The 19,842-nt window shown below is 46.5% G+C and overlaps 1 protein-coding gene across 16 annotated transcripts in view; it reads right to left on the reverse strand.

Moving 5' to 3' along the window:
- FNBP1 (formin binding protein 1) overlaps positions 1 to 19,842 on the reverse strand; it is a 70,106-nt gene continuing 50,264 nt past the window's right edge. For 4 of the 16 annotated variants that reach the window (XM_087704917.1, XM_087704919.1, XM_087704922.1 and 1 more), the window contains 8 exons: positions 14,043 to 14,057; positions 13,813 to 13,848; positions 11,609 to 11,718; positions 10,183 to 10,315; positions 8,694 to 8,818; positions 6,723 to 6,862; positions 5,772 to 5,930; positions 1 to 5,302 (listed from right to left, as the gene is read on the reverse strand). In XM_087704917.1, coding sequence (XP_087561043.1) covers positions 5,295 to 5,302; positions 5,772 to 5,930; positions 6,723 to 6,862; positions 8,694 to 8,818; positions 10,183 to 10,315; positions 11,609 to 11,718; positions 13,813 to 13,848; positions 14,043 to 14,057 — 726 coding nt within the window. In that variant the 3' untranslated portion in view covers positions 1 to 5,294. The remainder of the gene's footprint in view (positions 5,303 to 5,771; positions 5,931 to 6,722; positions 6,863 to 8,693; positions 8,819 to 10,182; positions 10,316 to 11,608; positions 11,719 to 13,812; positions 13,849 to 14,042; positions 14,058 to 19,842) is intronic. The other 12 variants (XM_087704921.1, XM_087704925.1, XM_087704926.1 and 9 more) reach the window with 6 other exon arrangements.

Below are 19,842 nucleotides of genomic sequence, written 5' to 3' on the forward strand. Positions count from 1 at the left end.
TCGCTTTCAAATGGAAGCACTTTATTTGATTGAATTCTGTCGCCAGAAATAAAATGAGTCGAAAACACTAGAACTCGGATTTTCTTTACACCTTGTTTTTTTCAGCTAGGAAAATCATACATACACACAGACATTTAAGTCGCCACCAAAAAACCTACATTAAAAGAATCCAGTGCCTAAACACACAGAAGTAAACCATTAAAAAAAAAAAATGGAAAAAACAAAAAAAAAGTGCTTAACGTTTTATGTTAAAATATAATTTGGCGGGTTTTTTTTTCTTCTTTACATTTTTTGACACTTCAAGCATGAGAAGGAGAGATGCGAAGTACGCAGAACCTTTGAAAAATACTCAGCATTAAAACACAGTTTTTCAGTAAATATTTTTTTTTTCTCTCTCGTTTATTTACAGATGGTAAGAAAGGGCGTTAGCGGATGAGTGGAGAGGCCAGGATAATCTCGTCTTTTTAGTCTGATCCTAACCAAGGAGGAAAAAAACCTTTTAGAAACTTGGTTGTGTTATTTACCTACTTCAAATTCACACCTCTAAGGCCCTACGTTAAAATTTCATGCACACTTTTTAAGCGTAGATGAAACTTTTCAAATATATTCTAACATAGGGTCTCTACTCCCCCCGGGGACAAGGGACAATATTCTGAATCTGGAAAAAAAAATTTAAAAACATTTCTCTTAAAATTTATTACGTGATGTGTACGAAGGTTTCCAGGGTGAAATTAAAAAGAAAAACAATCTCAAAACAAGCCTTCCAAGTCAAAACACATGTTGGGATTCAAAACTGCAGCTTTTTTGGCACCGTGATTTCCTAAGTATTTTTTCCCCCCAGCCATCCTGGGGGAGGGGGAAGGTGGCTGAGCCTTGGGAAGCAAAATCCCCTGTAAAATAGGCACCCCCCCCCCAAAAAAAAATTGAATTAAAATAGCAATAGCACTTAGACTTATATACCGCTCGGAAGGGTGGGAGTCTGGTAAGATTCAATCTACCCAATTTCAGGCAACTGGGAGGCAGCAGAAACAGCCTGCAATGCTGCATTCTGACAACTGCGCCACCAAGGCTCAAGGGCAAAATTAATTAAGATAACAATTCTCCGTCCTTAACATTTTCTCCCCCGTTTTCCGTTGCATGAAAAATAAGCATTTCCAACAAAACATCTCTTGGGGCATTTGCTCCTAATCCAGGGTTGAAAAAAGAATAACTTTCCCTTCCTCTACGTCTTCAACAAATCCACGCCTTTCTTTTTTCCCCAAATTAAACCCATGTCCTATCAACCTTTGCAAAAAGGTTAAGGTGGACAGTCGATAACCGGTCTGGCGGTGTCTTTGCACCTGGATTAAAAAAAAAAGGGAGATTGAAACCATGGCTCAATTGCAACCTTGGTTTGTGGGAAACAAAGTTGGGTTTATCTATCTTATCTGTCCATGTGGACGTTCCTGATCAGGGATTGGTCCAGCGAGATCTTAGATCCGGTGATGCACCAAACATGAAGCTTTACAAAGAAGCATTTTTTAAAAAAAATTATTTTGGGTGGGAGAAAAGGGGAACTTGTTCCCCAAACTGTTCAAAAGGCGAAAGAGAAAGCAGGGAGAGGCCCTTTTCTAAGGATGCCGGATTTGGGAAAGGAGAAGAAAAAAAAATTGGGAATTTTTAAAACTAAAGTGGGATCTTTATTTTGGAGAGCCCCAGGTGCAAAAGATGCCCTGCCTTTCTGGACTGCAGGCAAAGAAGAATTTTCAGATGATTTTATTTCCAAGAACTCGGCCCAAATGGGAGTTTCCTAAATCGAAGGCCAAATAGGAAGCTCTCTCTTGCCAAATCAGGCTGCAACTTTATTTTATTTTGCTTTGGGCTTCCTCAAACTCTCCCTGCAAGGTGGGAAACCTGGAAGGCTAAACTGCCTTCTGCTCCAGGGAGGTTGGGGCAGGTGGGGGGAGGGAGATTGCCTGGCCCACCAGGGTAACAATTGGGGGAGGGGGATGCCCCCTCCCTGAATATCCATGTCCACCCTAAGTACATTGAGAGCTGCAGTAGACCAAAGTCCAGAGAAGGCTCTGCCTTCCCCCTCCCTCCCTCCCCCCCCCCAACTTCTGATCCCCACAGGTAAACTGTTCCCAAGAGTGGAGGCTCAATTTAGATTCCTGGGCTTGTGGGCGCCCCCATCCTCCGCAAATCCAAGCTGCCTGTTCCTAGATTTGTTCCCATCTTGGCGAGGTTCGTAGCAGGCAACTTTTATTCCACCAGGATATTTTTAACGGTGAGGATGTGCGAGGATGAGTTATAACGGTGCAAGATAGACATCGATTGTCCACTCATTGTTCAACCTCCCATCTGGAGGGTTGTTTCCAATGTCTGCTCCAGCTTCCAACTCTTCACTTCCCTGCTAACAACTTTCTCGTCGGGAAGATTCAGGTTTTCTTCTTCAACGCAGGCAGGGAATCCCGCAAAATTCCTTGGAAAATCCATTCTCGCCCGTTGCTTTCCACCTCTTTGGATGGAGAAATGAGGCTTCACCGTCCGTGTTCTTGGTCCCTGGCTTTCCAACTGGGTTGCAGCCACCGGTAGTTGAAGCTGCAGTCTGGGGCTACCGCAGCTCCCTTCTGACTTCCAAGAAGAGGCGAGTTCAAAACCGGCCGTCTCTTGAACTCAGCACAGCAATAACCTTTCTTGGCCAACCGGCTACAAGGCTCCAGTTTTGGAGTAGGACCTTTGGTCTTTCGGGACGCTGACCAAAGCTGCAACTTTGATGTGATGGCATGGCTCACAAAACGGAATTAAAAACTGAGGCCAGGCGAGAGCCGAGAAGGGCAGGAATCACAGCAAAATTTGGCCGGGATGGATGGTAGCACCAAAGGGCTGGAGAAGGGACCTTGGAGGTCTTCTAGTCCAACCCCTTGCCCAACGCAGGAATCCCCAAGCAGGATGGGGGTTGGGAAAAGCTGAAATAAATAAATGAGGAGGGCCGTGCGAGAGAAGGTGGAGGGGTGGATTTTGAGAAGGCGTCATGCAAAACAATTTAATAAATTAAAAGAGCAAGGAGAGAGATTAAACGGGCTGGAGATTAAAGAGACCTGGACGATGCATAGAGGGCGGAGCACTGAACTAACAGGCTAAAAGGAAGAAGAAATCAAGATTTGCATGAAAGATGTCTGGCAGCTAAAAGAATATTCGTGAAATAAAAGCCGTGCAGATGGGGAAACAGATCCCCGGGAAGCTCAGCAAGGCCAAACCAGCTTCGCCAGCCCAGTAGAGCTTCCCAGTTGGCAAGACCAGGCAGAAAGGCTCAAGGCCTTGGAAGCAGTCTGGTTCTCTTGTCCAGGCCTCCCAAAAGCCATCCGTCAACAATTGGGGCTGGCTTGAGAATTCTGGGAGTTGAAGTCTACCTGCTTTTAAAGCCAGCGAGGTGGAGGAACTCTGCATCAGATCAGGCCCTTCCTGAAGTGGAAAGAAAATATCTCCTTAATTCTTAGTAAGAGGGCTGTCGGATGAAGGGGACCTGAAGGCACTTCCTAGAAGGAGAAATCTGAATTCCTACCTGCAAGTCACGGGGCTTTAGCAGAGGTGAGGCGTGGAACTGAAGTCCTGGTGAACACCACGGGTGTCCATAGACACCACAGCAGCCCCAAACCAGGGCCTCCGAACTGCTTTCTGCAAAGTTTCCGGGTGCTGTGAAACGGCTCGAACCCAGGACCAAAACGGGGCGTCTCTGCACATGGGTAGCTTGGCCTGGGGGCAAGGCACACCTTGGGGCTCTAACAGCTTCATTTATGCATCACGCTAAGACTGTACTTCAACATGCTTTGGTAAGGGAGATACTTGGCACTAAACCAGGGGTCAGCAACCTGCGGCTCCGGAGCTGCATGTGGCTGTTTTCATCTCTCTGGTGCGGCTCAAAATAGGTGTCACAACCACCAATGTGCGCCAGCACAGGATTTACTGAGCTTTTCGATCCCCGGTGGGTTTTGTGGCTCCCGGTCTTTTCTGTGGGTAACGGATCCAAATGGCTCTTTTGAGTGTTTAAGGTTGCCAACCAAACCATGGCTGGGTGAGTTCTCCACTAACCCAGGACCAAACCAGACCATCAGTTCTTAGCAGGATGCAAATCCCATCTTGAATAGCCAAGCGTTCTCCTGGGCGTAACGCCCATCAAATCAGCCAGGCTAATTTTGGGGTGATCTCAAGGCCACCCATGGCCACAAGAGGTATCTTCTAGGACTCTGCTCTGCCATAGAAGCCCATTCTCCTTCCAATGATCTGGATCTGGGTGTGATGGACAGATGGAGTGAGTGAAGGGAGAAATGGAGGCCCTCCCTCCACCACCTCCACCTCCTTCCGTCACACCAAACACAACCCAGCTGGGAGGGAACGTCTTTTGCCTTCTCCCTTCTGGAGAGAGCAGCACCAGAAGCTCCTTGATCAACTTCTAAGGAAAGTCTTCTCCAACCTAGGTCCTTCAAGGAAGGTTGGCCAGCCTAACCAACGGGGATCTTCTCAACGTGGCCAAGACGTCCTATGGGCTCCCAAGAGGCAACACTTCCATCTCCTTCTCTAAGGCCCATGGGGAAATCATATTGGCTCCTCCATTTTCTCCTCAAGCGATAAAACGGGGCTAAGCCCACCCGGCTTTCCTAGCCAAAGCCCAGTGGTTAGATCTGATGGATTAAAAACAAAAATTGTTTGGGTCTTAGGCCTGCGAATTAGCTGTGGACCGAACTGACGATGTCAGACTGCGTGGCAAATCGTAAATTCTATCTCGTGGCGAGGACCCTCCGTTTCATAGCTTGGTTTTCGGACGGTTTTCTGTGCAGGAGACCTGTTTGCAAAACTCTTTGAGGGGCCAGGAGAAAGGAGCGGGGGGGGGGGAGGAAGGGGTAACCGTTGATCCGCTGATTCCGTCCCGTCCCTTCCCTGGCGGAAGAAGAGAGGGGACCCCACAGTGTGGATCCGGTAAGCGGTGGTGGAAAAACCGCTTGAGCCAAGCCAAGAGGGGTCCGTTGGTGCCAGAAGCTCGGAGGCAGGAGAACGTAAAGAAGCAATGAAGGATGAGCTTGAAGGACCATTTCAGACGGGGGGCTTTAATTCCCCCCCCCACTGAAGGACTTAAAATGCCTTGACTCCCCCTCCCTTTCGTCCCAAGCTCTCCAAACGCCAGAAGCGGTTTTCAAAAAACGGGACACGTTTCAAAATAATCATAAAATCCAATCGGCCGTTTCTTTCTCCGGTGTGCCCAGCTCGTCCCGAGGCTCCTGTGACAGCAACTGACTTTGTTCTTCTTCTTTTTTACTTTAGGAATCTGAAAAAAGAAACACAAAACAAAATAAAATACAAACAACAACAGCACCGGGAGAAAAAATAAATGTACAGACAGCCCTTGACATGCAACGCTTCATTTAGTGTCCATTCAAAGCTACAGCAGCGCTGGAAAAAAGGGATTTATGACCATTTTTCACACTTAGGACTGTTGCAGCTTCCCCACCACAGTCAAAATTCAGAGGCTTGGCAACTGGCATGTACTTACGACGGTTGCTGTGTCCTGGGGTTGCGTGATCCCCTTGTGCGACCTTCTTCCAAGCCGAGTCAGTGGAGAACTCAGATTCACTTAACAACTGCGTGACTAATTTAACCACTGCAGTGATTCATTTAACAACGGTGACAAGGAAGGTCTTAAAGTGGGGCGAAACTCAACAACTGTCTCTCAGCAATAGAAGTTTTGGACTTAACTGTGGTCGTAAGTTGAGGACTGCCGGTATAAGCCGTGTTACCTTTGGCATTCTTCTCCAAAAAGACCTCGACGTAAGAAGTGGGGACGTAGCCTTCCTCATCCTCGTTTCTCCGGATGCGAGTCCACCCATCTCCTTTGTCTTCCTCTATGACGTACAGCGTCTCTCCTTCCGTTACAGAAATGGTTCCTTCGTTCTGCCCTGCAAGTGGGAAGGGGAAGGGGATTAGAAGGGGCAATTTAAAAAAAAACACCTCTAAATTCAGTCACATCAAGGCTGGTCCTGCGTCTAAGGGGGCAGAAAATTACAGGCAATAGCAATAACCCTTATTGTTCTGACGGAGGCTCCCCAAGAGCCTGAAACAAAATCCTTGTCCCGACAAAAAAAGCCTTTTATTAATTGACTGTGAATTCTGCTCATTCGCCTCCAGCAAAGTCTTTCAAAGGAGGATTTACAGTCACAGACCTTCTCTGGCTTGGAGAGCTGCCAGGCCGAGATCTGCAGAACTTGGCAAGGAGTCTCAGAGAGTCACGAACTAATTAAGCGAACTAATTGTCTCCTGCAAACTCCACTCCCCTTTCGCTCCTCTTTTATTTCCTCTGGGGAGGGGTATTTACCATCCACCTGTGGCCTTACTCCCAAGCCGACCCCTGTTCCTTAGCTGTTCCCTTCGTCTGGCCACTCTGCGCATGTGCACACTGGGAACAGGCTCCAGCTGCTCCTCTGCCTCACTGATGTCTGACTCTGAAGGCAGCTCATAACCGTTGGATAGCCCTGCCCCCCCCCCTCTGCCTCCGACACAGAGCCTTCCCCAGACTCCAGGACTGGCCCATCTCCCTCCCCAACCTCCCCACTGTCAGAATCTGCTGCCAGCTCCACTGTCCTCTGGCGGGCCACAACACTTGTATATTTTTGTAAAGTGAGTCCATGGCGTGCAAGAATCTTTCACCAGAAGCTTCTGGCTCCTGTTTGGAGAGTCCCCCCCCCCCTTACCATCAAAGGTGTAGAGAGCCTTGCAGGTGCCGATGGTGGGCAGAGGTTCCTCATCGTCAAATTCATCGTCAAATTCGGTCGTCGGCGTTTTCATCTCACTCTCCTGGCTGGGTTCCTCTGTGTAACCGCCATCGGGACTGCTCAAGACAGGAAAAGGAGAAAGGAACCCTAACCCTATAGCAATCTTTCGGGTCGGCTGGAGAGGAGAGGAGGGAGGAGAGGCTGCCCCTCGGCCGGCCTCCCCACCTGGGTCTCTGCCGTGAGGTTCTGCCCTCAGGGGCTTGGGAGAATAGGCCAACCCCCTTTTCTCTGCGACAGCCCCCCAAAGACTAGAAAATTGCTATTGTGTCACCCCTTAAACTAAGCTAAACGTTCTCCTTGCACATATATGCTAGTTGTTCCTGACTCTAGGGGGCGGTGCTTATCTCTGTTTCAAAGCCGAAGAGCCGGCGCTGCCCGAAGACGTCTCTATGGACTCGTGGCTGCATTTTTTCACCTGCTTTCGAACTGCTAGGTTGGCAGAAGCTGGGACAAGGAATGGGAGCTCACTCTACCCCTAGGCCCCTGAATTATGGGGTGCCGCAGGGTTCGGTCCTGTCCCCCCTCCTGTTTAATATCTACATGAAGCCGCTGGGTGAGATCATTCGACGGCACGGGATAAAATACCATCAGTATGCGGACGATACACAGTTGTATCTGTCCGCCCCGTGCCAACTCAGTGAAGCGGTTGACGTGATGTGCCAGTGCCTCGAGGCTGTCAGGGTCTGGATGGGGGATAACAAGCTTGCACTCAATCCGGATAAGACCGAGTGGCTGGTGTGTTTCCCTCCCACTAATTGGCCAAGTTTTCCATCTCTCAGGCTGGGGGGTCAAACAGTACGCCCCTCAGACAGGGTCCGCAATTTGGGAGTCCTCCTGGACCCACAGCTGACTTTTGAACACCACTTGTCGGCTGTGACCAGGGGGGCATTTGCCCAGGTTCACCTGGTGCACCAGTTGCGTCCCTATCTGAACCGGGAGGCTCTCACAGCAGTCACTCGTGCCCTTGTGACCTCTAGACTGGACTACTGCAACGTGTTCTACATGGGGCAGCCCTTGAAGAGCATTCAGAGACTTCAGCTTGTCCAGAATGCAGCCGCGTGAGCGATCGTGGGTGCACCTCGGTTCACCCACGTAACACCTATCCTCCGCGAGCTGCACTGGCTGCCTATCGGTCTTCGGATACGCTTCAAGGCGCTAGTCGTCACTTATAAAGCCCTTCATGGTATTGGACTTGAGAGACCGCCTGCTGCCAATTACCTCCAATAGACCGATTAGATCCCACAGATTAGGCCTCCTCTGAATTCCATCCGCCGGCCAGTGCCGACTGGCGACCACCCGGAGGAGAGCCTTCTCTGTGGCTGCTCCGACCCTCTGGAACGAACTCCCCGTGGAGATTCGCACCCTCACCACCCTCCAGACCTTCCGCAAAGCCCTTAAAACCTGGCTGTTCCGACAGGCCTGGGGCTAAAGAGCTTTTGCCCCCCCCCCCTCGAATGGTATGGTTGTTGTGTGCTTTTAAATTGTGTATTGTTTTGTTCGTCTTTTTTATTTTTTTTATTTGTACCCCTTCCCTTGACTTGGATTGTGAGCCGCCCTGAGTCCCCTTCGGGGAAAAGGGCGGCATATAAATGAAATAAATTCAATTCAATTCAATTCCATTACCGGAGATTAAACCTGTGATGGGAGCCAGATTCAAATCGGCTCTCAGACATGGGGAACTCTGGGCCAGTCACTCTCTGCTCAGCCTACCTCTCAGGGTGGTTGTTCCTGTAGGGGTAGAACTGGAGGAGAGGAAGGTGCTTCGGAAATCATGTATCAAAGCGAGGTGAGGGCTGTGCGGGCTTTGAGGTTGCAAGGCTGGCATCTGAGAGGGCCTGGCGCCAGGCCTTTGCCCTTCATGGCTTCTCCAGCACAGTACAGGTACTGTACCTCTCTCTATCCTGGACGCAGTTTGTGACGGTCAAGGTGTTACTCGGGGGCTCGTAGGCTCCACTCTGGCGGCGCATCACCTCCGTCCGGACAGGTAACCGACCTTCCACCTCTGCTAACCAGCCCTAAAGCAGAGAAGGAGGGAAAAGGAGGGACTTTTAATGGTCTGTGGGAATGGCCTTGGGAGACCGGAGGAAGAACTGCGGACTAGATTAAAGTATCTCAGCCCAGGGATGGAAAAGGGACGTGGGAAGCATCTCGGAAGTAACAGGAAAAGAAAGGAAAGGAAAGGGAAAGGAAAGGAAAGGAAAGGAAAGGAAAGGAAAGGAAAGGAAAGGAAAGGAAAACAGTTTTCAATCTTGCAAGATTCTGTGAATGTGATCCGACAGTTGGATCTCTTCTCTGGATTACCTTGCAAAGCTAACAGGGGAGACTTCAGTATCTTGGAAAAACCATCTGGATTTGACCAAGCGGTGCCCCGATATGATGCTCAACTCAATGGGCTGAGAGACTACAGTTCCCAGAATTCCACTGTACAGGAAATTTGCCACCCTAGCACATCTGGGTGGCATCTGCTTGGAAAGCCTTCCCTAAACTCAAGATTTCTAAACTTTAGCCATTTTAAAATGTAAGGACTTCTGTTCCCACAATTCTACAGTGACACATTTTCAAGCATGCTGGCCGGGGAATACTAGGAGTTGAAATCCACCCATCTTTAACGAGGCTGGCTGGGCAACTCTGGGAACTGAAATCCACACGTCTTAAAGCTTTCCACCTGGGGAATTCTGGGAGCTGAACTACACCCATTTTAAAGCCGGATGGCTAGGGGATTCTGGGAATCCATGTCCACCCATCTTAAAGTTGAGAAACAGAGAAGAAACTGGTGCTTGGTTAACTCCCTACTGTTGCGCCACGCCAGCAGCCAGTGGAGCTGGGAGCGGATTCAGGCAGTGATGAGGTTGAGGAGGGAGATGGGCCGGTCCTGGAGGCTGGGGAAGGCTCTGACGAGGGCTCTGTGTTGGAGGCAGCGAGGGGGCCAGGGTTGTCTGACAGTTATCAGTTGCCTTCAGAGTCAGACATCAGTGAGGCAGAAGAACAGCTGGAGCCTGTTCCCAGTGTGCCCATGTGCAGAGTGGCCAGACGAAGGGAAGAGCTAAAGAACAGGGGTTGACTTGGGAGTAAGGCCACAGGTGGATGATAAATGGCCCCCACCCAGAGGAAATAAAAGAGGAGCCAAAGGGGAGAAGAGTTTGCAGGAGACCATTAGTTCACTTAATTGGTTCCTGACTCTCCGAGACTCCTTGCCAAGTTCTGCAGATCTCGGCCTGTCAGCTCTCCAAGCCAGAGAAGGTCTGTGACCGTAAATCCTCCCTTGAAAGACTTTGCTGGAGGCGAATGAGCAGAATTCACAGCAAATTAATAAAAGGGGTTTTTCTTGGGACCAGGAGTTGGCTTCATGCTCTCGGGGAGCCTCCGTCAGAACACCTACCTCAAATTTTTGTACTTCCAGCCTCAGCTTCTCCAAGTTTTGTGCAAGTTCAGCTAACTTGATGTCCACGCTAACCGCGTCCCCCATTTGGGGGTTCTTGATGTAGACGTCCTTCATTTTCGTTAAGGCCTCTCTGAGAAGGAAGAGGGAAGAACCACCATCAAAGCAGGAGCTTAAAACCACTCTCAACATCTTTTCAGGAGCTGCAGCGCGCGAACAGCAGCTGTCTTTGCCCCTGTACAGCCTGTCCATCCCCAGGAGCAAAGAGACTGTTATTTTATTTCTAACAATAATTATCTTATGAACCGAATCAATAAGGGGGAGCTGGAAGATAAAATTTTTACTAGTTTGGGAACTGCCGTTTGCATTTGTTCTTCAAACACCGAACCAGGAAAAGCATTCTGCATTCTTTACTTTGGCTACAGGACCTCCGGTGTTGGGGTATCCATGAGTGGAGAAGCATTGCTCAGATCATAAGAGTGGGAAGGGACTTTGGAGGACTTCTAGTTAGGTTCACACTTTCACAATTAGGAAAGAAAACCACGAGACTCCATTGATAGAATCAAGTGTACTTTTACTAATTATAAATGATCAGAAGCGAAGCAAAGCGAAGTCTGATTATTTAGGCGCGAAAGCAAATGATATATAGAATAACCCATTCCCCTCCCCTTGGCATCCCAGTTACAGTCCAATCATAATTCTTCCAAGTGTCAGGTGTGAGATAACTTCGAAAGGCATCATGAAGATGGAATGTCGGTGCCGTTAGTCCTGGCGGGAAACTCCCACGCATGCGTAGTCCGATCCTTCCAGAACCTTCCTCCAGCACAATGTGTAACCCCACCCAAATACCATGCCCCCCTCCCTGTTTCAATGGCAGCCGAAGCAGCAGCAAAGCAGAGGCTGACATCATCCCTTTCCAAATAAAGGGCTGTCCAATCTCATCTTAAAAACCTCCAGTAATGGAGCAGTCGGAACTTCTGGGGTTCCACTGATTAATTGTTTTCGCAACCAAAAACGTTCTCCTCGTTCCTAGGTTGGTTCTTCTCCTGCCTTCGGGTGCTCTGGGGAATAGATTGCCCCCCCCCTCATCTTCATGGCAGCCCCTCAAATATTGGAAGAAGCTATCATCATGTCCTCCTTTTCATTAGACTAGAGCAGTGTTTGTCAACCTTGGCCACTTGAAGACGTCCGGACTTCAACTCCCAGAATTCCCCAGCCAGCGAATGCTGGCTGGGGAATTCTGGGAGTTGAAGTCCGGACGTCTTCAAGTGGCCAAGGTTGACAAACACTGGACTAGAGAGAACCACGGTTCCCTGCAGCCATTTTTTTCATACGTTTTAGCCTCCAGCCCCCAATCTCCTTTGTGGCTCTTCTCCGCGCTCTTTCTAGAATAGTCCCCGCATTTCCCCCCTATCGTTTGATCTACCTTTGATCCAGCTCTTTCTGAATATCCTTGTTGATTTCATCCACTTTCTGCTGGAGTTTCTTTCTCCGTTGCTCTGGGGGAAGGTTGCTATAATCTTCCGGTCCTCCTCCCTGAGGTTTTCAGGAAGGCGAAAAAGGAGGAAAAAAAGATGAAAAGTGAAACCTCTCGATCCCATCACGCGTGAGAATTTTATCTGCCTGCACAGCAATATTCTAACCCAATTAGTTATCAAAAGATGTTGCCTTGGCTGACTTAAAGGCATTCCTTTTAAGGCGGCGGATTGGCTGTTGAACAGCCAATCACAGGGAGTTCCCACACTCTTCTCTAAGATACAAACATCTCTCCAAAAAAATAAAATAAACTAGAAAAAAATCTGGAAGCATCTTTCGTGAATAGCTAGGTAAAGTTTAAGGTTCCCCTCGCACATCTGTGCTAGTCGTTCCCGACTCTAGGGGGCGGTGCTCATCTCCATTTCAAAGCCGAAGAGCCAGCGCTGTCCAAAGACATCTCCGTGGTCATGTGGCCGGCATGACTCGACGCCAAAGGCTCACGGAAGGCTGCTCCCTTCCCACCAAAGGTGGTTCCTATTTTTCTACTTGCATTTTCTACGTGATTTCGAACTGTTAGGTTGGCAGAAGCTGGGACAAGTCGCAGGGGCTCACTCCGTTACGCGGCACTAGGGATTCGAACCTCCGAACTGCCGACCTTCCGATCGACAAGTTCAGCGTCTTAGCCACTGAGCCACCGCGTCCCTTCATGAATAGCTAATTATATTAAAAGGCTCAAAAGCTTTTGTAAAACCACAGCTCCCTTCATCAGATGCACAGGAGGGCTGGATTAATCTAAGGTTTAATTTAGGAGGCGGTTGGGAGAGAAATGGGGAGGGAAAATAGGTTGGTTATTGATGAAGGGAGCTGCATCTGACAAAAGCTTCTTTTAATTAGATTTATGCAACCAACTTCATCCCATTTGTCGGAAAAAAGCGCTATCCAACTTCTGATTTCCTCCCCCCACTTCCAAACATGTGGCTCTCTGCTTTGGGAACATCTATGAATGACCACTTCCAACGGTCACTAAACGAACGGGCGTTAATTCGAGGACTCCCTCTACGGTATGCAAACTGTAGTGAAGACAAAACCTTTTATGGCTGCAGCAGTTGAAAAAGAGGCAGAATCTCCGTCAATCAGAGCCAGATTAAGCAGGAAATGAGCTACCGTATTTTTTCCTGCTGAATCAGTGACTTGTGTGTGTGATTTCTGATTGTGATGGCTGCTGCACACCCGGCCCACCGACTGGTTCACCGTGAGCCTATTTGAGCTAGAACCTACGATGAGCCTCCAGCGAACTCCCTTGTCACCAGCCCCAGGTTTTTTTGGCATTAAATGGAGTTATTCTTTTTAAACGGTTTGGTTGAAATTTGCTGGGAAGGGATTAAAAAGCGTTAGTTTGAGAAACTCTTGCGTGGGAGGCTGAAAAACGTAGCTGGCTAACAAACCAAGAGAAATGGATAACCAAGATGGCAATCGCATTCTGTACAGTCCGGTTATTGTGATTGATGTTGAACTCAATGAAGGACAGAGAAGGAGATGCAAAGGTTTTTTTTTATCATTGATGATCAATGTATATATTCCTGAGGATCTTTTAGTTCTCCACCGGGTAGAGTCCAAAATGAGATTGATATTTATTAGATTTATATTGTTCAGAGAAGAGTTTAAGTTCCCTAACCAAGACTTCCCATCCTGCAGTGATTTTCACCACCTTGCCAAATTTGGGATAGCCAATTCCTTTGCCATTTGTAACTAGGATAAGCAAACCTTTAACTAACACAACATTCTTGCAATTGGCAAAGAACTCCAAAAACTTACTATCCTAATTTTTTCTTTTAATTGGGGAGTTTTTTTTTTTTAACAAGACCTCTATGATCTGAATTGGCCAGACTCTTCTCTGTTGTTTATTGAGTTCAACATTTTGTTTTCTTTCTTCTCCCCACCTGTGGATGGAGAAAAGCCTATTTTTTAACCCAAACTAAATTATTTTAAATCTGTTTCAAGGCTGTCTGTCAGTTCAGAATGACAAGCCTATTATCTACGTTTTTTTGTTTTTTGCAGCCTGCATCGCGCGAGGCTTTCTAAAGCCTTCTAATTAGACTGAGACACTACAAGTTAATTCTTAGTAGTTCATTAGCAGCATCAAAATGGGATCACCTCCATTAAATTCCAGACTTGCATATTCAAAGTTATCTGATAAAGGCCAAAACAAAAGAAAAGAAAAACAAATAAACACACGCAAAACACACCAACACACTTAAAAGACAACAGGGAAAAAAAATAGTCATTTTACAAGCTACACAAGTCACAGATATAAAATAGTGATATTTTTTAAAAAAAAAATATATATATATATATATACATATACATGCTGGGATGGTGCTTACCAGCTTCAGAGAAAGCTTCGTGTTTAAAGCGGAGAAGGACGGAGAAGGAGGGAGGAAAAGAGAGAGAGAAAGAAAAGAACGTATCAGAAAAAGGAGACAAAGCTCGAAACTGCGTTTAATAAAACGATGTGAATGAACTGGACACACGCACAGAGGTCTGCTCAGCTTGTGCAAATGGACACTGCTTTTCACAGAACTTTGCAAAGGTTCACAAGATTGTAATGGGGCAAAAAAAATACTGCTTTGGTCTCCCCGCTGCCTAGAAATACAAATTCTCAGGTGTTGTTGTTTTTTGTCCTGCCTCGTCTATGCTAATCGGCCTCTGCAAAAACAAAACGAAAAAGGTGACTTGAGAGCCGCTGAATAATGCAAAGTCAACTCCTTGTGCTTTAGACCTCTTAACTTTTTTAAAAAAAGGTTTGCCAACTTTTTACATGTAGTTATTAGTATTGTGCTGGTTGCTTCCAAGTATGATTCGTAAACCATTTGTGGTGTTTTTATGGCTTTAATTATTGGGGGCTGGTTGGCTGGCCAGAGTGGCCCGGATTGAGATGGGCGGCTATAGAAATTGAATAAATAAAATAAGAAAGAGTACGGAGGGAGGGAGGAGAGAGAGAGGGAAAGAAGGAAGGAGGGAGAGGAAAAAAGGGATGAGAGAAGGAAGGAGGGAGGGAAGGAAGTGAAAAGGAAAGAAAGATAGATGATAGATAAGATAGATAGATAGATAGATAGATAGATAGATAGATAGATAGATAGATAGATAGATAGATAGATAGAGGGGTGGAGGGATAAATTATTAAGTGGCCATGAGAACTGTTTAATTCACTTTCTTTCTGTCCGGAAGCTTGGAAAAAAAGTGTTTAGCTTCCAGGCAGGCAGGGAGGAAATTAAACATTCCAATATCTCTTATTCCTTCCTTCATGATGCTATTCTGCACATTTCCAGTTTGAGCATTGGGGCGTTCAAAACTGGAGTTTGGTGCACAATAGGGGAAAAAAGACAATTTGAGGGCGAGAATTTAAGCTTTTCTAAGCCACCTCAAACTGCAACAGAGCTGTCATTAAAAAAAAAAAACTATTCTCCCAAGGATGGGAATAAGATTTTGTATTAATTCATAGCCCCCAAAAAACCTCACTAAAATGCACAGATACAAACTAATAGTTTAGCCTTAGATGAAACAAAACAAAAAGGATCATTATTCCATAAAACAATTAAAAGTCCAGCTTACTGATGTGTTACTAAAGACTTCGTTTTTACACTCATTGTTCAAAAGAGTGCCATGTTAGGGATTTTATTTTCCAGTAAAACCTTTTTAACAGACTCAGAAATATGGCTTCCTGTCCTGGATTTTAAAAATAGGTCAGATAATATATCCTGCTGAAATGTCTAAAAATAAATGTTGGGAGTAACCTAAACTCTTAAAAATAAACAAACCTTTTCTGTGCCTGTAATGAGCTAGCACATCCGCATATTTTTAATTTATCAAAATTATAACAGAATGGTTAAAAATTTTAAAAAAAATAGAGACCAAGCCGGAAACCTGTAAATCTAACCGAGTTTCTTCTGAATGTTATCTTGTTGCTCTGGACTTTAAAAGGAAAAAAAAATGGTTTTAACCCCCTTTTATATAGTGAACAATTTTTATATATTTTCACCCGGGTAATTTCCCTCTCTCTCTCTACAATCCCCCAGAATGTAGAGGTAGAATTCTAGGTAATATACATAGCTTTTTCTCAAATTTTCTCACTTTCCGTGAACTGGCCACGAAGATAAAAAGCGTTGAGAACTGGTTTCGTTAAGGGTGAAGTGCTGGGACTGGGAACTGGGAATTGTAGTTGCCTCTTAGATCTGGAAGAAGGCCTACCTCCTAGGGTTGTTGGTGTGAGAAAAAAACAACCAGGAGGGTGCATTATGTTTGCTGGATTGACTTGTGCCAATGTAAGGGGGGGCCATGTAAATCTAAATAACATAAGTCAGCTAGGGGGCCCTGAGTTCTACTCCTGCCTTAGGCATGAAAGCTGGCTGGGCGGCTTTGCGTCAATCCCCAGAGGATGTGAGTTCTAGTTCCGCCTTAGGCATGAAAGCTGGCTGGGTGCATGTGGACCAATCGCCAGGAGGTGCTAAATTTGTTATCTTGAGCTGTTTATTTAAAAAAAAAGAATAATAAAAGTGGGGCATAAATAATAAATAAACCACCTAGGGCAGTGTTTCTCAACCTTGGCCACTTGAAGATGTCCGGACTTCAACTCCCAGAATTCCGGATATCTTCAAGTTGCCAAGGTTGAGAAACACTGACCTAGGGCATGGATCCATTCCCCTGGCAAGCTGCAACGTAGGCTCATCATGCCCCCCCTCCCCAGCACTTACCTGAACACCCCCCGAGAGTTGAACCCCTGTGCAAAACACTGTTTTATCCCGGCGTTTTGCATTTCCCCCCCCCAAAAAAATAAAATGTGAATAAATGCAACCAGCATCTTACAGAAGACCGAAGGGCCAGCCTCAACCCCAAGCCCACAAAATCTGGGCATCTCCTTTGCTGTCGTCCCCCCCACCGTCCCCCCATGGCTGTGAACGTCTACAAAGACACAAGGCTACTACACAGATCTCCAACGGCTACATGCAGGCTATAGAAACTACGAGGAGGGATGGTTGTTGAAGGGAAACCGCCTCCCCTCCTACAAGCATGCGCTATGGGTCAAAGCTGCTCACTCTCTAGACAAGGGGGAAGTAACAATGCCAAAAGCTACGGATTTGCCATCCAACAAGGCTACTATTTTAACGGTCACTCCATGGATGCTACGGGCCGGACCACACACACACACATATATTATATATATACAGCGTATCTACAGCTTACAAAATGAGGCGGGGCGGGGAGGGGGGGGGGCGAGAGACAGAGGAAGAAGGGGGGAAATGAGAACAGAAGGTATTGTTTTGCAGGAGGGGAGGGGTTCCCCTTGGTTTTTGGCACTATTATTATTATTCCTTTTTCTTTTTTGCATCTACGGTGGAGGCTTTTAAACTGTCAACATGACTGCCCAAAAGGTTCCAAAGAGTTTCTTAAAACTTTGCATCGGGAGTCCAGAAAGTGGACCTCCAGATTCTTAGGTGGATATAAGTCACAACCCCTGGTATGCCCAAGTATGGGAGGAAGGTCACACTTCCACTCTCTGTCATTAGGCTCGTCACAAGAGACCATCCAGACAGAAACCCAATATTTTTTACTGTTGCCTTTTTTGTTACATTTGTTATATTTATGCTGATAAATAAATAAAGGGAGACTAGTATAGATCTATTTCAAGCTATTTAGCTCTCATCAGCTAGCCATACCCAAGTTTTTGGGAATCGAACCTGTGCTCTATTGCCTCCCAGGCAGGGAGTTAACCATTTGAGCTACAGAGAACGACTCCTTTATCAGCCAGCCCGGGTCTCTTGGTCTCTTGTGACGAGCCTAATGACAGAGAGTGGAAGTGTGACCTTCCTCCCATACTTGGGCATACCAGGGGTTGTGACTTTAAGTATATACCTCCCACCCTGGCTGGCTGATACATATGTATACATATGATTTATATGTATACATATGATTTATATGTATATGTATATGTATACACATATACATATACATATAAATAAATACATAAATATATATATAAAACGCCATACGGAATCCCCCCCTCAAAAAAACCCCCTCTTTTAATGACTTCTTTTGACTGATTTTTAAAAGACAAAAAACCGTTTGCTGTTATAGCAATGGCTCATGTGTACTAAAGCATGTAAAACTGAAATATTAAGGCTGCATTTTATTATTTTTATTTTACAGCACTTAAAAGAAGTTCGAGGTTAGTCTTTTTTTTCCGTAACGGGGTAACAAGAGTTGGAAGGGACCTCAGAGGTCTTCTAGTCCAACCCCCAGCTCAGGCAGGAAACCCTGCAGCATTTCAGACAAATAGTTGTCGAACCTCTTGTTAAAAACCAGTGTTACTTCCTTTCTTTTCCCACACTTCTCTTTCTCCCTTTTTTCCCCTTCCCCCTTTCCCCATTCTTCTTCTTTTCATTTGTATTTTACATGAGGAGAATTTGAATACAAATTATATTTAAAAAATTAACTGGTCTGATTACTGTAAAAAAAAATTAAACTTTTGTTCTAGGGATTGGACTGTGGTTAACTTTTACAAAAATCCCTTTAATTTCTCGGGTTTTTCATAGCTCTGTAAAAAAAATAGAAATAAAACAAAACTTGTTTCAGTCCCTATTAGCTATAGGCTGCCCTAATTCTTCAGTTACGAGCAAACCTGATCACCGTATTGAAACGGTGGCATCTGTGGTTTAATCAGATTCTGTTTTCCATGCTTATCTTTTGGTTTCTTTTAATGACGCTGTGTTTTGGGGAGGGGCGTAAATTGGCTTTAACCCAACCAGGTGAGCATGTGAATTCCACATCTGAATTATATGGCTTGACCCAGACAATTTAGCCTGGTGGGAAAACCAACAATGGCAAAATCTGGCTACGTACAGCTGATGCCTCAAGTTAATTCCTAAATAAATGAGCTAATCTCCAATTTGTAGTTTTCACTGAGAAATTGCAGGGGGGGGAGGTATAAGATCATATCTTAAGTCCTTTATATCCTCACCTTTGTCAACTTTGATCCCTTTGAAGAGGTGTGGACTTCAACTCCCAGAATTCCCCAGCCTAACTGGGGAATTCTGGGAGTCGAAGTCCACACCTCTTCGAGTGGCCAAAGTAGAAAGTCTGCATAACCGCAAGCAATAAATTCAAGAATAAAATCCCTTTGCTTCCTCCCCAACCAGATCCCCTACGTGGTTTATTCGGGTTCCCCCACCACCACCAACAACAACCGATGGCTCTGGAGAAGGCGGGGAGGTGGGCCGGTCTCTGATTTCCCACAATCCCCCTTCCTTACACCCGGAAGCAGGGCAATTAACCCTCTGGGGCTCATGTTGTCAGGATGCAGCAGAGGGAGCCGATGGAGGGGAAGCCGCAAGCAAAACGATGGACACGCGGCAGCGCATGGAGAAGCCGGTGGATCTCGGCGTTCCTGGCACGTGGCAAACCATGACTCTCGTTTGCAGCGGGCAAGAGGGCGGATTCCGAGTGGTTGGACCAAGATTGAAGAGCCTGGTAAGGCACAAATATGAATATATATATATATATATATATATTTCCTCTGCATTGGAAGGGAGAGGAGGCTCGGCGGAAAAACCCAGCCTTTCCCTTCTTCAAAGGTGATTTTTGGGGTGAGGCAATTTTGCCAAACTTGGTGCGGGGTTAACGAGCCAGAGTTTGCTGCCCACTGCAGTGTAACTCCCTCCTTCTCCAGCTCGTTGGGTGAGAACAAGCCTATCGAGGACACGACTTAATTACAGGTGGTCCCCGAATTACAACCGCTGGCTTAGTGACCCTTCAAAGTTACAACGGCACTGAAAAAAAAGAGACTTGAGAACGTTTCTCACGCTTACGACCATCGCAGCATTCCCCGTGTTAGCCTCAAGTCATGTGTCGAAGACAGCCTGACTCCCTTCCCAACTTCAGGGTGGTGCTTATTAAGCCAACCTCCATGAGGAGTTACCACTTCTGATCCAACACGATTCATAGCATCAGAGGGCTGTCAGGGGCCTTGGGGGGGTCTTCCAGTCCAACCCCCTGCTCAGGCAGGAGACCCTGTTCCATCCCAGTCAAATGGCTCTCCAGCATCTTCTTCAAAACCTCCAGGGACGGAGCACCCACAGTTTCTGGAGTCGTTCCACTGGTTAATTGTTCTTATAATTCAGCTAATCGGAA

This window comes from Thamnophis sirtalis, unplaced genomic scaffold (assembly GCF_051295495.1).
Source record: "Thamnophis sirtalis isolate CommonGarterSnake01/CBP01778 unplaced genomic scaffold, rThaSir2_p1.2 scaffold_2, whole genome shotgun sequence".
Taxonomy (NCBI): Eukaryota; Metazoa; Chordata; class Lepidosauria; order Squamata; family Natricidae; genus Thamnophis; species Thamnophis sirtalis.